Here is a 17,035-nt window from a genome sequence, read left to right on the forward strand (position 1 = left end):
AGCTCACAGTTTTTTAGCCTCTGACTCACATATTTTTGTCTTAACTCAGGAAACTTGGGCCCACAGCAAAATGATTTATGCAGCAGCTCACAACTTCAATGCCGGTAGCCCCCAAACAGAATTTTTCCTCTTAAGACTCCACAGCTTAGAGGGAACATTGCAGTAGCAGTATATAACATGCACATGCAATATATATATATACCTTGCCCATACAATATCTAAATTGTTTATGGGTTAGTAGGTTTTTAGTGGCCTCCCCTCTTCCTTACAAAATCTTCCCTTTTTTTTTAAGAAAATACAATACTAAAGGGGGGGGGGGAAGAATGATCTACAAGACAGGGACTATTCTCCCAAATTTTGTTGGCTTAAGCTCTGTAGCCATAAAAAAATAACCATCTCAGCAGAATTTGGGGCTATAAAAACAACACTACGGTGAACTCCCTATAGCAAGACAATGTAGACAATAAAAAAATCATTTAGTACAGTTTAATTAGTGTATTAACACCAATATAAAACCGATGAGATGCGCGCAGTCAAAGCAGTTTTAAAAATGATTTATATGTGCGATTCATTCCTGCTTTATGAATTCAGTGCACTTTTTAAAGCAAACAACAACAAAAAACCACACCAAAGGAAGACCGACAACATGTGTCGAGTTTAACAATTCCTCCACTGAGCTCCATCAGCTTGCTGCTTTGGACTGCATATTCCTGAAGCCAGAGATGTGCAGTGTATTCATTTTTCATAGCTAAGCAATCTTATAGTCTGCAGTGAACCATCTTTTTTTTAAAAATCCATAAACACGCCACTAGGCACGGCCAGGAGTCTTTTAATCAAACTCTGAAAGCAAATCTTTTTGAAGAAATAGATAACTTGGATGAAACAAAGAAACTTTCTGAAGTTCAGGTTTTGCAAATACATTCAGCAATGCTCATTGCTGAAGTGAGATCACCTACTACAGGGCCTGGAAAACGGAGCTTTTCCACTTGGTCTGAGGTTGGCAGCAGACATCTCCTTTCTACCAGGCCTCCCCCTCACTCCAGTGACCCCGAATGACCATCTGTATCTGTCGAGGTATCGACTATTGTTCTGAATTTTAGATGTCTTTTAATCTGTGAATTTTAAAAGCTGTGCTTTTAAATGTTGTTAACTTATGGTGAAACCTGTTATGTATTGAATCTCACTGGGTCTTGTTGCCTGAGCTTGAGACAGGCACTCCTTGCAAACCAGGATCCGGAAGCCTGGAAGAACTGGCCAATCAGGATGCTAGGCGTGGAACAACTTGTAACAAAGGGATGCAAATGAAGGATTCTGGAGTGAGCCAATAAGAGTGACTGTTGCCTGCTAAGAGGGCGTGGTTAACCATGGCCAGATTGTATATAGTTACAGTTTTGCCTGTGTTCCTCTGTGACTGTTTCCTTTTTGCAATACAGTGTTCTTGGTTGATTCAGAGCTGGTTGATTCACCTTATTTAAGAACCTGCCCTGTGCCTGCTTGAGGGAAAGGGAGGATATAAATAAAATAAAAATAAATTTGTCTGCATCCAGGCTTTGCAATAAACTGTGGTTTGTTCAAGCTAGTTTGTCACACAAACCTGATTCGCCTAGCAGACGTACATAAAAGACTACACTGGAGAGGAGATGACTGAGAGATGATAAGATCACCATCTTCATGTACTTCAAAGGCTGTCACATAGAGGATGGTGTGGAATTGTTTTCTGTGGCCCTGGACGGTAGGACCAGAACCAATGGGTTGAAATTAAATCAGAAGAGTTTCTGGCTCAGCATTAGGAAGAACTTCCTGACTGTTAGAGCGATTCCTCAGCGGAACAGGCTTCCTCGGGAGGTGGTGGGCTCTCCTTTCTTGGAGGTTTTTAAACAGAGGCTACATGGCCATCTGACAGTGATGAAGATCCTGTGAATTTGAGGTAGGTATTTGTGGGTTTCCTGCATTGTGCAGGGGGTTGGACTAGATGACCCTGGAGGTCCCATCCAACTCTATGATTCTATGAGTGTGCAAGTCCCAGTTAATCTGCTGCTTTCCTTCCTGCCCACCTCCAAACAGAGTCCCCACATGCTATTCTAAATTTAACTTGGCACCTATCCATATTGCTACTGGTTGTTGTGAATAAATGAGAAAGAAAATGGAAGTGAAGCACAAGACAAGTCAAGTCTCCTTTGGTGGAGTGGTTAAGTATGCGAACTTTTATGTGGGAGAACCGAGTATGATTCCCCACTTCTCCATTTGCACCTGCTGGAATGGCCTTGGGTCAGCCATAGCTCTGGCAGGTATTGTCCTTGAAAGGGCAGCTGCAGTGAGAGTCCTCTCAGCCCCACCCACCTCACAGGGTGTCTGTTGTGGGGGAGGAAGATAAAGGAGATTGTGAGCCGCTCTGAGACTCGGAGTGGAGGGCGGGATATAAATCCAATATCCAAAATCCGATATCATCTTCTTCTTACTCACTCTTGGGTAAAGACAGAACAAAGCGTGAGTCCAGTGGCACCTTTAAGTGGCACCCTTTATTCAATTAAATAAAACTTTGTTGGTCTTAAAGGTGCCATTGGACTCCAACTTTCTTCTGCTGCTTCAGACCAACATGGCTGCCCACCGGATTCTGGCTAAAGATAATTAGTCTGACTTCTCTTCACCCTTTACATTTAACACCTTCACTGGATTCTATTTTTTTTTTTGTCTGTGAAAACAAAACAGTTATACATGCCCGCCTCCTTCTCTAGTTTTGGCACCTTTTGAATTTCTCTTTAGGAAAGTCTCTGAAACACACTCTTGCCTTGCGAGCCATGGCTAGCACAGATGGTCCAATTCTATGAGACCCAAAAGAAGGTGCCCTTATCCTTCATTACTTCTAAGGTGTCCTGTCCCTTTGAATGTGAAGGCCAGAACTCCCGTTGGAGTTCAATAATGCTTACCACCAATGTTCCCCCAATGTTGCCCCTAAGCCGCAGTGTCTTCTGAGCAAAAATTCTACTTTGTGAGCTACTGGCATTAAAGTTGTGAGCTACTGCATAAATTAAGTGCTCTGTGGTTATCCTTCCTGAGCTAAGACAAAAATGCGTGAGCTGGAGGCTAAAAATCTGTGAGCTACCTCACATTAACTCAGCTTAGAAGGAACACTGCTTGCCACATCCTTGCTCCTGGCTCCACCCCCAAAGTCCTCAGATATTTCTTGAATTGGACCTGGCAACTCTAGCTGCAACATAGGTTGAATTTCCTTATCTCTGTGCACTTTTGATGACACAGTGTATATAGATACACTCAGCTGGCTCTCACTGCATTAGAAACAGAGTCCACATAAACATTGAGGGACGCTTCAAAAACATCACTCAGGATATTCTGGCACTGTTCTGCCTTGCCCTTCATGGAAGAAAAATCCTCTGCCAAAAGGTACCCATGCAAAAGTGGGAGAAGTTAACATTCTGCAGGGGAGAACTTTTGTCTTAGGAGGAAGAAAACAAGGAGAAAGCAGACTATTTTTAGAGAACAGACTGGATAAATATCAAATGCGTATCTGAAAATTTCAGCTCTGGAGATGGTGATTGATGAGCTTTCTTCAAAACAATAAAGGGAAGATTAGAATAAATATGGAGTGGACAATGAAATCTATTGTTACACTGAAAAACACTCCAGCATGTCTAATTGTACATTAAGGAGTTTGCATTCAAGCACACATTACACAAGAGAGATAATTTTTAAGTAGTTTTTAATTGTAAATAAGCATGTTCCAAGTTGGGGTGGGGGGAGCTGTTTGTAATTATCTATCCTCTAGGATAGTGTTTGCTGGCCTCTAGTGGAACAACACAAAATGGTCAATAAATTTACCATTTGTAACTCCAGAAGCAGATCCACAAGAGAAAGTCTTCCGCACATAACTGTGAGGCACAGGGTTAGATGTGGGACAACTGCAGAAACACCAGTTCTGTATGTTCAGGACCAATAGTACACATAAACTTGTACAGAAGAAATCACACACATATGCATAACACCAGAACTCCAGGTTCTTTCCACTGTGCATAACCCATGTACATGGGCTGAGATCGTTCCAACAGCCAGTTAGGCAAATGGAAGCTAGGTCTATCAATGGCTGTTATCCTGCTAATTAAAATGTGTGGATCAACAGGCAGCATGCCTCCAAATACCACTTGCTGGGGCCAAGGCACATAGCAGGGGAAACCTGCACCACTTTCCCACTCACCTTACGCCACTCTCACATTCCTCTTCTCAGTGGGGCTTCTTTCCCATTTCACACTATCTGCCCCCGGGGCTGCAAGTAACGTCAGCATTTTCACGCAGCAAAAAAAACCCCTTCTAAAAACAAGTTTCTGTTTGCCGTGCAAAAACGTCGACATTACTTGCAGCCCCGGGGCAGATAGTGTGAAATCGGAAGGAAGCCCCGCTGAGAAGAGGAACATGAGAGTGGCGTAAGGTGAGTGGGAAATCTGTCCTGTACAAGTATATAAACCTTACGTCTGATCCAGCAGGGCTGGATTTGTGCCAGTCAAAGGAATCTTCCTCCAAAATGCACCAGATAGACAACTCAGCAACTGCCCCAGGGAAAGGACACATTGGATATCTGTACCACATCATACCCTTGTGCCTATTTCATAGATTAGAGCCTTTACTTTCAATGACGCTGCTGATGACACCCCGAACTTACCACTTTTCTAAAATCCTCTGCTGCTTCATCAAACTTGCCCTGCTTAAGAAGCAGCTGTCCTCTTTGTAGCCTTGCCTAAAATACAGAAAACAATTCCATAATCCACAGGATTCTAAAAGGGAAGAAAACATTCAACACATTTTTACAGTTAAAAACATAGAATGTTTGTTTTTCTGCTTACATCCACACGTTCTAAACTTTCTTACCCTACAATTTTACCAAGACAAATATTCTCTGGGTTTTAAATTCAAATACTAAGGAGCATATCCCTGGAATGAATCCAAAAACAAGCTATTTCTTTGTGGGACTCCTTAGGCGACACCTTTTCACAAATACCTAGGCTTGGATTCCACCTACATTTGGGGGGGGGGGGGCGGCGGGCAGGGTAGAGATCTTCTCTGATCCCCTTCTCCAATAAGAGATCTCTGACCCTCCTCCCATCTAGTCTTGGGGTGCTCTGTCTTTAATGTTTTTAATTGTTGATTTGTAAACCACCTTAAGCCACAAAGAAAGGTGGAACATACATATTGTATTAAATAACTGCAGATTTTAGAAGAGTTCAGGTTCTGGTTTGAGTATTCTAATGTTCATGCTCCATTTTTTATCCTAAATTCTGATGTGTAATCTAAGACGTGTCAAGTATCTCTAGATTTAAAAGGAAGTGAGGGAGGGGAGTAGTTTTCTTGATCAAAATGGTTAAGAACATCAGACCTCTAAGTATCCTGATGGAGAATTTCTCAGCACCAGTAACCTTGCTAGTGTGAGCGCCCTCTCTTTATAGGTTAACTCAGGGGTGGCCAAACTTGCTTAACGTAAGAGCCATGTAGAATAAACATCAGATGTTTGAGAGAAGGGAGGGTGGGAAGGAGGGAAGGGAAATAGATGAGGAGGGAGAAGGGAGGAAGAGGTGGAAAGAACTTTAAATACATGCTCTAAGTCGCCAGCTGGCTTGGCTTCCAAAAATGATTTAAAGAAAGAAATTCCTTCTCCAAGCTGGCTGACAGGGCAGTGGGGGCTTCAACAGCCATGCAATATGTGTGAAAGAGCCACCCCTAGGTTAGCTTAAGCAAAAGAGACACATCCGTGGCCAAAGAGTTTATGGCCCAACTTTCAGTAGAGAGCGGGGCACTTTATGGAGCTACATCATATATATGGACATATGAAGCTGCCTTATACTGAATCAGACCCTCGGTCCATCAAAGTCAGTATTGTCTACTCAGACTGGCAGCGGCTCTCCAGGGTCTCCAGCTGAGGTTTTTCACACCTATTTGCCTGGACCCTTTTTTGGAGATGCCAGGGATTGAACCTGGGACCCTCTGCTTCCCAAGCAGATGCTCTACCACTGAGCCACCATCCCTCCCCATATATAGGTTCAGAACAGGCCCAGATTTTGTTACTCCCTTTAAATTGCAAAATGTTTCTACATTTTTACACAGAGAACTCAAAGCAACAGAGGGGGCTGGAAGCTGCACTCCACAAACTGAAGGCACACAGATTTTTCCTGGGTTCTCCTCCCTCCAACACAGCTTATTCCCAGGGTTGACTGCAGTGGGGAGGAGGAAGTGGGGCCATGAAAATGCTCATTTTTTCCTCTGCCATCAACAAAGCTGCACAGACAAAAGGGGCAATTTTCATCTCCTTCTCCCTCCCCATTACAGCCTCCAGACCAGGGGTGGCCAAACTGTGGCTCGGGAGCCACATGTGGCTCTTTCGAATGTATTGTGTGGCTCTTGAAGCTCCCATCACCCTGTCAGCTGGTTTGGAGAAGGCATTTCTCTCTTTAAATCACTTCTCCAAGCCAAGCCAGCTGGTGACTTGGAAAATGCATTTAAAGTTGCTTTCTTTCTCTCTTTCCCTCCATTCCCCATTTATTTGCCTTCCTTCCTTCTGTCCATCCATCTTGTGGCTCTCAAACATCCGATGTTCATGTCTTGCAGCTCTCAAAATCTAACATTCATTCTATGTGGCTCTTACGTTAAGCAAGTTTGGCCATCCCTGCTACAGACCTAAGGGGCTGTTACTTCACACAGGTCCCCCATCCCTGAGAATAAGTTTTTCTGGGGGTCAGAAAGGACTGAGGAGGTAGGGGAACTCACAATAACATCTGACACCATCAGTGCCCTTCACTGACAGAACATGCAATAGATCAAAGGAGGAGTCCAGTAGCACCTTTAAGACCAACCAAATTTTATTCCGAATGTAAGCTTTCGTATGCATGCACACTTCTTCAGAAGAAGGAATGCTGTACAGTGAGCACCACCAGCTATATGTAACTCTGTTCACTGTACACCATTCCTTCGTCTGATGAAGTGTGCATGCATACAAAAGCTTACATTCTGAATAAAACTTGGTTGGTCTTAAAGGTGCTACTGGACTCCAACTTCAATGGAGCGGGGTACAGTGAGCTGGTGGGCAGAAGTTAAGAATGCAAAGTGGTTCAAAGTTAGAATCCAATGGCAAAATGGTGAAATTAACAAATTGAAAGAACATGCAACTCTCAAAGATTTCAGGTTTTCACGGCTGGTAACATCATTAGGGTTTGTAGAATCTTTCGGGCTCAAGTGCCGTGTTCTACTGGAGAAAGTTTTCCTTCCAGACGTTTCGTTCTCAGCTGCGGAGAACATCCTCAGTGGCGTTGCATCCTCAGAGCGCCTGCTTCAGCTGCAACGCCACTGAGGATGTTCTCCGCAGCTGAGAACGAAACGTCTGGAAGAAAAACTTTCTCCAGTAGAACACGGCACTTGAGCCCGAAAGATTCTACAAACCCTAACATGCAACTCTGTTTGGATTCAGGGCTTGGTAATAATATTAAAAACATCAACATGCCATTTGGCATAACAGTGTAGTATAACAAGTTCGAAAAGAACGCCTTCCCTGTTAATAAGCCTCTTTGTATTGCACAGCTGCTAGATTCAGGATCGCATTTAACCACTCCAAGTTATGGGAATAATAAAAGTTTTCCTCTGAATTGTACCACTTCGTGGAAACTCCCATTTATTTGAAAAAGCAACACAACAGACACACACACACACACAAAAACCCAAGACACAAAGCCATTTCTCATCACCCTGAAGGAATCTTTAGGAAGTCTTACTTACCGATGTGAAATCCTGCTTTAACTCAACCACCCTGCTTAAGTCACGAATGGCAGCTTTAGATTTGCCCAGGGCTAAATATACTGTGGCTCTTCTGTAATAGGCAAAGTAGTTATCAGAGTCCCCTTCTGCAAGTGAAGAAGGAGCAATCAGAATGGTGCCTCAAGCTAGCCAAATCTTCGGATACAGCTAAGCAAGCAATAAGGAGGAATAATAGCCCCGCTGCCAGAATTTTTAAACAGCGTGACACCTACCTTTAATTAGTATTTCATATTACAGTCATACTTCACGTGGCATGCATTTGCATGTATTAATGCTAATGAACCTTTTTAAACGGTATGCATTCTGCAGCATTTCGGCTCCCAGGTTATATTTAAGGGCTTCAGAAAGGTGGGCATCTAAGTGCATTCCAGCTGCGGAGTAAAGTCAGCCCCCCCCCCCGCCGGACCTGTTAAAGCTTTTTATCGCAAACTGCAGGCTTGCGTTCAGTGGGCTGTTTTACATTTTGCCACTTGGCGGTCCTGGCTCCCGCGTCTCTCGTTTACAGAAGGCCAAATAACTATCTCACTAGAGATCAGCTAGGGAAAGTTCTTCTAAGCACCCCCAACAATTCCACTCGTACCACCAAATCCAACTCGGCTTTCGTTGCTATTTGCGAGTCGAGACACAATGGGAGTTTTACGGGACTGTCTCCTAGATCTTTACTGAACAAAGTTTGAGACCGGGAAAGCTTACCAGGGCTTTTTTGGTAGAAAAAGCCCAGCAGGAACTCATTTGCATATGAGGCCACATCCCCTGATGGCACCATTGTTTCACACAGGGCTTTTTTCTAGAAAAAGCCCAGCAAGCATTCATTTACTTATTAGGCCACACCCCTGACGCCAAGCCAGCCGGAAATGCATTCCTGTGTGTTCCTCCTCCTCCTCCTCCTCAAAAAAAAAAAAAAAGCCCTGCTTACACCAGAATTAAAATAGAATTAAATTTTTAACCCATCCGGTGGATTCTTGAGGAAGTGAATTCCATAACTGTTATAACAGTGGAAAAGAGCAAGAGTCCGGTAGCACCTTAAGGACTTGCAGCCTTTGTGGCAGGCTATGAACTTTTCTGAATAAGTGAACAATGACTCATGAAAGCTCATGTCTTGCCATAGACTGTGTTAGTCATTAATGTGCTACTGAGTCTGGCTTTTTTCTACATCTACAGACAACTAACATGGTTACCCAGGACTTTTTTTTGAGCAGGAACGCAGTTCCGGCTGGCTTGGTATCAGAGGGTGTGACCTAATATGCAAATGACCTCCTACTGTGCTTTTTCTAAAAAAAAAAAGCCCCGCGTGAAACATCGGGGTGGGACCTAATATGCAAATGAGTTTCTGCTGGCTTCTTCCGCAAAAAGAGCCCTGCGGCTACCCATTTTGAGGTGCTATAACTGAGATGGCAATGCAGCATCCACCTGGTTCCCTACATCTAATCTATAAAAGTGAGAGATATTGGAAACCATACTCTTTGAAAGTCACCCCCAAAGAAGCCCTGGAGGAGTCTCTTTTTGGCATGGGGCTTTTACAGCAAGACAGGGGCGCAACGGCAGTTGTTCCTGTTCTTTCTGTATGTCCTGAAGCTCTCCTCGTCGTGATCACCATTACAGCAGCAAGAGGTGAACGCCCAATCACTTGCTTCTCTTCTCTTCAATAAGCTTTTGATCTTCAATAAGCTCTCTACCTCAAGCATGACAATTCTACATTGCAAGTAAGTCGGCTTTCAATTGCCAATGGCTAATGGTCGGTTTTAAATTTCAATAAACTGGCAGTTCAAAGGAAGAGAAAGAGGTTGATACCTCTATTTTCCCTGTGAATGAGCTAAAGAACATCTCTAAGTACTGGAAACAATTTGAATTAATCTGAATATGAATATTTAAATCGACCCAGATCATAATTGGATATTTGTTAAAGAAACTATTATTCGGCTGCAACATAGTCTGAACAAATTGAGATACTTGAGAGGGATTTCTCCTTGTAGTCTGATTTGAAATTCATACGCTAACATTTAAAACTCCAGTTGGAGGAGATTGGGAAGGACGGACTATCTGGGACTCTGAGCTACTTTTCAACCTGGATTAATGGACTGAGTTTGCTGAAAGAGAAAAATGGCTTTGCTATGCAAAATTTTTCACAAAAAAAAAGATATTTTAAGCAGTTTGAAGTCTCTGAGGCAAGATCTTGGTTTATTGACAGAGTTGGTTAAGAAGCCAATTGAGCTTTTGTGCTGAAAGCTAGAGAAATCTCAAATCTACATTAGCAGAGTGCTAAAGAGAACCCCGTTACATTTGTGGAATTGAAATGGGAGAGTGACTCGTTGGGAAACGAACAAAAGAAAATCAAAATGGAACCCTATGGCGTAATTAAAAAAAGAACACCGGAAATGGAGACTGATTCAAGTTAGAGAGGAACAAAGGCTGTGGAATTTTCCCCACTTTCTTTGAGAAGGATGACTGCATTAAGAAGAAGCATTTTAACCAGAAAATCATGATGTGGAAATCTTTCAGAAAGAAGAGCCTCCTGAACAAGATTTTTCTTTGTGGATAGTTGGATATGGACTTTGTAAGAAAATCTGATATGTGATATTAGAAGGCTAAGTGAGATTCCTTTTTCTTTTTTTGTTTTTTTTGGGCTACAATTAAGTTGTCTTGTATAAAATAATATGGATATAAAAACTAAAGGACTAAAAAGTCTTTGAAAAGAATTTTATGTAAAAATAATTAATCTAGATTAATTTTTAAGAAGGCAGATAGCGTAATTATTTGATAAATTGGTGAACTTGTCTTTAATAGATAATTATACTAGCTTCTTATGTTTGTTATTGATATGGGTAATCCTACAAATTAATCTATAATTGTTAAGAAGGTCGACCGTAATTATTTTGTAAATTAGTAGCTCTCCTAATATGTTTGTTTGAAGAAACTGTCTATAATAAGATAGATAAATTATTGTGCTCTATTTCTAATCTGTCAAGGATAAAGATATTGGTCACAAACTGTATTAAGGAGACAGAAGGTGCATATTAGATACAAATGAGGAGATATATTTCTTTTAAGAAGGGTTTCTTGAAATGTCCTTATCATGGTGGGTAGTTGGGTATGAAACTCAATAAGAACAGGCATGTGATTTTTACTTTTGGGTTATAATAAGTTGTTTTTTCTAGCCCAATAGGGATATAAGAGTTGGATTAATTGTTAAAAAGGCAGACAGCACAGTTATTATGTAAACTGGCAGATTTGTCTTTAGTATGTCTCCCAGGAGAAACTGTTTGTATTGAGATAGACAAAATACTATGTTGTATTTTTTCTTTTAGCTTCTTAAGGATAAAGATATGATTTTTTTTGTGTCTATGTTAATGAGGATAGTGTTAAACTAACAAACTAGCCTGTGTTTTCAACATGGTTAAGCCAAAGCAGCTAGTTCCAGCTTAAGCTGGTCGGATGACCGTGAATAAAGTACTACTACTACTAGTTCCGTGTTGAGATTGCTCTGACTTGTTTATACTTATATGTGTTGAAGAAGAATTGTTTAGACTTATATTACAAATAATAGTTTAGTAAAAATGTTTTACAATGAAAGATAAAGATGGTAAAATATATGGAGAACTCTATACTTGCAGGTAGAATGAATTGGGTATTTTATTTGGAGGTAGAATTAAAATTGATATATTTGCATTTTTTTTCCTGCTTTTCCCATTCTGTATATGCCCTGCCCCCCCTTTTTGTATCTATGCTTACTCTTCTTTCTTTTGTAGTTAAAACCAATAAAAATTACAAAAACCTCAAAAGTCATGCCTTCTGCTAGGAGGCCTGCCAACCTAATACCTGCAATTGCACAGTGGTGCAGAATGTCTTTGGTACATGCTCAGACGGATTCATCTTTGAAGAATAGTCTCCACACCCACACAAAGAAAGGAACACTCAAGTTGCTATACTGGAAATGGAGATTTGTAAGCCAGACAATAACTTTTTTTTGCAATAGATTATTTTAAAAAAACAACTTGGCTTCTTGCTCAGTTCCTGAAAAGTGGTTGTTCAAATTTCACCCACAGAAATGAAAATAAGGGTAAACGTGCTACAAAACTGCTGATTTTAGATTGGGAACATCCGGAATGGAAAAGACCTGCGAAGACTAATTGATCCCTTCACCTCAGATCTGGGCTTTGAGATTAGCGATGCAGGATCACAGCTCCAGCAAATGCTCAGTCAGTCCAACTATCTGTTTATGTCTACAAAGAACCCAAACTTCTTATCACATACATAAAAACAGCTCAAGATTTAGAGCCCGAGTACTTTTCTGCTGCACAAAATGGATGTGCCGATGCCTCAGCTCAGTAAATCGGGAGAATCAAACTCAGGTTTAACAAACTGTGTCTAAGAACAATTCTGAAAATCATCACTGCACGCAGTGAAGGTTCAGAGATGGAAAAGCTTATCAGTAGCATTCCAGGAGCATCCTTATCAAAGGGGTAAATTGGGGTCCAGGGAGAGAAGGAGTCATTGGGAGGGGAGACAGAAAATCTCAAAATAGTAAAAACAAACATCTTGAACATTAATTACTACACTGATGTTGCTATTCTAAAAAAAACCCTGAGCCTTCTTGATGTTCACTGGCTATCTGCAAATTTACTCCCCGGAAAGTCAGAGCTGCCTCTTCACCAGCAGCCTTTTACTCCAATAGGGAGAAAATCTCTGTGCATGAAAAGAAAAACATTGAGTCTCCTATGAAGAGCAGCCCTTTTCACATGCTAAATTTTGGTTATTCAAGCATGCGTAATGTGTGAACTTCCCACCATGTGAGCTTGCCATTTTAGGTGCAGATGAACAGAAGTTCAGATTTTTGCAGAAATGTATTTGTGCATACTAAAGCCATTTAAACACACTACATACACACACAGAATGCTGCATTGAAAATATATGCATTGCTCCATCCACATAAAATGGTGCCTGCATTTACCAGGAAGACTGCACATAGCACGTGCTCCCATTATGCATTTCTGGAATGTCAAAATCAAACACTGAAAAGGGGCTACACAGCTCAAGTACTTCTTTAGCCCTGAGTAGCCACACTAACATGGAGCTGCATCTCCATGTTGCAAGCCCTGGCAACCAGTGAGAGATGGGGGAAGTGGGAGTGACATCACTTACCAGGCAACCTAGAAATGGTGTCAACCCTCTCTAGGAATCACCAGAAACTCTATGGTAAAATCATAACTTTTCCACTGATTCCTAGAGAGGAGTGAGATTACCTCCAGGTTTTCCCCAGAAGTGACTTCACACTGTCAAACTAGCTATTTTTTGTTTGTTTGTTCATTTTTCTTTCCTGACGCTCCCCCAATTTCCTCTACCAATCTCCAGGAAAATTCCAAGCCAGGGTTGGCTAATCTTCTCTAGATTTTGAATGCTCAAAGCAAGGTACAGACCTGGGCCTGCATAGGATATTAATTGTGGTCAGGCCTATTTTTGAGCAGGAATGCACAGGAACACAGTTCCAGCTAGCTTGGAGTCAGTGGTGTGGTCTAATATGCAAATGAGTTCCTGCTGGGCTTTCTCTACAAAAAAAGAGCCATGATTGTGGTCCAGAGACAGCTTCAATAAGGTAGGATACCTAAACAGGTCCCAGGTCCTGGAAATAAGGTAGGATACCTAAACAGGTCCTAGGTCAAATTATGCCACCAAAAGAACACTGTACAAGAAAAGAAGTTCAGCAACTTCAGGAAGAAACCTGAGCATATTTCTCCTAGACTTAAGCCCTGTCTAGATCTTGGGAGCATCTGAAATAAAAGTAATGTGCCGGACACAAAAACAAAGAAATCTTTCTCTGACAGGGGTTATTACCTACACAGCAAAGGAACGTCAGTGTGCACTTGTGCACTGAATGTGCCCAATAAAGTGAAGTCTATTGAACATGACAAAAGACTCCCCCAGAATACACAACCAAGACTGCTCATCACAGCACTGATTCCCAACCTGCTTTTACTACCCAAGCGTGAAAATGCTCACTGAGAACTAACGTTACTGCCAAGAGCACATCACTTTCATTTACAGAAGCTCAAAGAATAAGCACCGTTGAGGCAGAACAGACTGCACCCCAGTCCTCCTAACCCGCCAGCTGATATGAGCCATGCCCACGGCTTGATTGTTTAAAGGGCTTTTTTTCTGGAAAAAGAGGTGCTGGAACTCTCAAGAGGAAAATGAAAGAGAAACAGATGGGGGCCCCTCATGAACTTTTAAACATTTTTTGAGAACTATGTTTCCAAGGAGAGGCTCTGAATTCCATTCTGCCGCGTTCCCCCAGAAAAAAATCCCTGTTTATACAGACTCTTCAGGATAGGTGGCACTTCACATGGCCGGTCCCAGGTCTGGCCCTGCCTCTAGGCAAATTAGGCATTTGCCTAGGGCACCGGGCTGGGGGAGGTGCCAAATTGGACACACACACCCCACTTCTGGTGCCCTAGGCAAATGCCCTGGTTGCACAGTGGCCAGCAGCTTTGCTTCCCTTCCGATTGGAAGGAAGGTAGAGCGAAGCCAGCATCTGTGCACAGGCCCACTGGCTTTGATTTGAGGTGAGGCCAGTAGGCTGGTGCAGAACTGCAGGCTTCGCCCTACCTCCCTTCCAATTGAAAGGGAGGTGGAGCAAAGCAAGCCAGCTGGATGGCTTGCATGCCTTCACCTGCCTTTCCAGGTGCCCTCCCTGCCCTACTTCACCTGCCCTACTTCACCAGGCGGGGGCCGCGGAGGAGGGCAGCCGGTCTGCCTAGGGTGCCATGTGCCCTAAGACCAGCCCTGGTTGGTCCATGTATCAAGGAGCTCACAATCTCTACTTCACCAATGTGGAAGAAAGACATAAAAAGAACAGGATATGGGTTTTAGACAGCCGGTGTGGTGTCATGGTTTAGAAGTTGAATGCTGGACTAGGAACTGAAGAAACCCTCGTTCAAATCCTCACTTGCCGTGAAACTTACTGAGTGGCCCTGGGCCAGTCACCCTCTCACAAGCCATCTCACAGGACTGTTGTGAAGATGATATGAAAGGGGGGGAAACAGGTACACTCTCCTGAGCTCCTTGGACAAAGAGTGGGATAAAACACACACTACACAATAAAATGAAATAATAGCCTGTCAGGGAGCCATTACAGGTGCTTTTAGATTTGTTGCATCAGAGGAGGAGAAGCCATGACCAGGGTTACAGGTTTAGTGGAATGTCCTGCTGCTCACCAAAGGCTAAAGGAAGACAGACTGAATAGACATAATCCCCAATGTTCCAGAACTTTTAAAAAAAGAACAAAGAACACAGGAAGCAACTTTACATCAGGGCTTTTTTTGTAGCAGGAACTCCTTTGCATATTGGCCACGCACCCCTGATGTAGCCAATCCTCCTTGAGCTTACCATAGGCCCTGTACTAGGAAAGGAAAGGTCCTCTGTGCAAGCACTAGTTATTTCCGACTCTGGGGTGATGTTGTTTTCACAATGTTTTTACGGCAGACTTTTTACGGGGTGGTTTGCCATTGCCTTCCCCAGTCATCTACACTTTTCCCCCAGCAAGCTGGGTACTCATTTTACTGACCTCGGAAGGATGGAAGGCTGAGTCAACCTTGAGTCAGCTACCTGAAAACCCAGCTTCCGCTGGGGATCAAACTCAGGTCGTGAACAGAGCTTAGTACTGCAGTACTGCAGCTTTAACACTGTGCGCCACAGGGCTCTTAGGCTCTGTACTAAGAGCCCTGTAAACTCCAGGAGGATTGGCTACATCAGGTGTGTGTGGCCTAATATGCAAAGGAATTCCTGCTATTAAAAAAGCCCTGCATCAACTTATTACAATACTAAGACACCAGCAAGCAGAGAGGCCAAGAATATTTTCAACACTGAATAATAGTCCTATAAAGTCCAGTTTCCCATCTCTCTGGGAGACAGAAGTCACTGCAAAGCGAAAGAAACCCCAGATATTGTTAGTGGCCTTCCGATACAGACCTATCGCGGCATGGAAGTGAGACAAAGCATCTGCCAGCTGCCCAGCGGCTAACAGCTTCTTTCCCATTTCGAGCTGCTTTTCCACTTCTGCATTTATTCCGCATTCTGCTCCTGGAGGAAGAAAACAAAAATGATGTCAGCAGCTGAATTGTGACTTCACTTGCTTTCTTGTCCCACTGACATCATAAAGTTATGAGAGACGCAGAAGGGAGGAAACTGGACCGGCAGGCCACAGTGTAAGTCCTGATGCTGAGTATGTTATCTCCCACCCAAGGCGATATTTTTGAAAAGCACCTTAAGCCTGAACTGGTCCAGAGGCACAAGACCTGGACGGGATCCACAGAACAACAACTCAAGTGCTCTTGGCCTGTGACCCTGCCAGCTGGGAGGGGGACCCATCTGATAAGAAGAGTAAGAGATTCTCAGTTCTTGGCTTGTCCTGAAGGCTGTTATGAGAAGGAAGAGAGAGGAGGATCAAATCCAAAGAAAGAGCTACATACCAGGTTGGCTTGGAGGAGTACCGTTTATTGGATTTCCCCACTTAAATTGTGGGTGGTGGGTGGGTTGGCAGGGGGGTGTTGTATGTCACTTTTGATCCCCATTAGATAAAAAAGCACGGTAAAGTACCTAGATTAAGTTATTGGTAGGGGAGACCACAGAAGTGTTAAGTCTTTTCTGACAGGCTACGAAAAAGAATAGTTCATGAGATCCAACCCTCCACTCCTAGCTTTTGGCTGTGGCTCAAACCAGTTTGGTGCTTACAAAAGATGAACTTTGAAATATCAGGCTCAATAACATTAACTTTCCTGCATCCATAATCTCTTGGGGGACTACTGCAAAAAAGGATAACTCCTCACCCTGTATTAGATAGCACTTCACAGCTAATTTTCTACTTTTGTTGCTTTATGTACCATTTTATTAAAAGTGCTATTTCACTCTATGCAGCTATTCCAGCTCTGCATGAAAATAAAGAATTAAGAGTAAAATGCATTTATGAATACTTTTCAATTAAAAAAAAAACACAGTGCCACATATATATGTTGATGCCAACTTTCTTTGTTCAGTCATGATTGACTGGAAGTTATTTTTCATAGGCCTCTTAATAACATGTACTGATAATGTGTGGGCGTGAAATAATATACGGGAGATAAATGCGTAACTGAGAGAGCGGCATTTGCAATTCCCACATGACTACTGTATGCCCCAAGTCCAACAACACACAGCCAACAACGAATAACATTTTAAATTACCAGAGCATCTCTGA

The 17,035-nt window shown here is 42.6% G+C and overlaps 1 protein-coding gene across 1 annotated transcript in view; it reads right to left on the minus strand.

The window, feature by feature from the left end:
• DNAJC3 (DnaJ heat shock protein family (Hsp40) member C3) overlaps positions 1–17,035 on the minus strand; it is a 67,735-nt gene that overhangs the window by 40,134 nt on the left and 10,566 nt on the right. Inside the window, exons 2-4 of the mRNA XM_060233612.1 lie at positions 15,772–15,882; positions 7,771–7,895; positions 4,673–4,747 (exon numbers count right to left, since the gene is read on the minus strand). Of these exons, the coding sequence (XP_060089595.1) occupies positions 4,673–4,747; positions 7,771–7,895; positions 15,772–15,882 (311 nt within the window). The remainder of the gene's footprint in view (positions 1–4,672; positions 4,748–7,770; positions 7,896–15,771; positions 15,883–17,035) is intronic.

The sequence above is a fragment of the Heteronotia binoei genome, chromosome 3 (assembly GCF_032191835.1).
Source record: "Heteronotia binoei isolate CCM8104 ecotype False Entrance Well chromosome 3, APGP_CSIRO_Hbin_v1, whole genome shotgun sequence".
Classification (NCBI taxonomy): domain Eukaryota; kingdom Metazoa; phylum Chordata; class Lepidosauria; order Squamata; family Gekkonidae; genus Heteronotia; species Heteronotia binoei.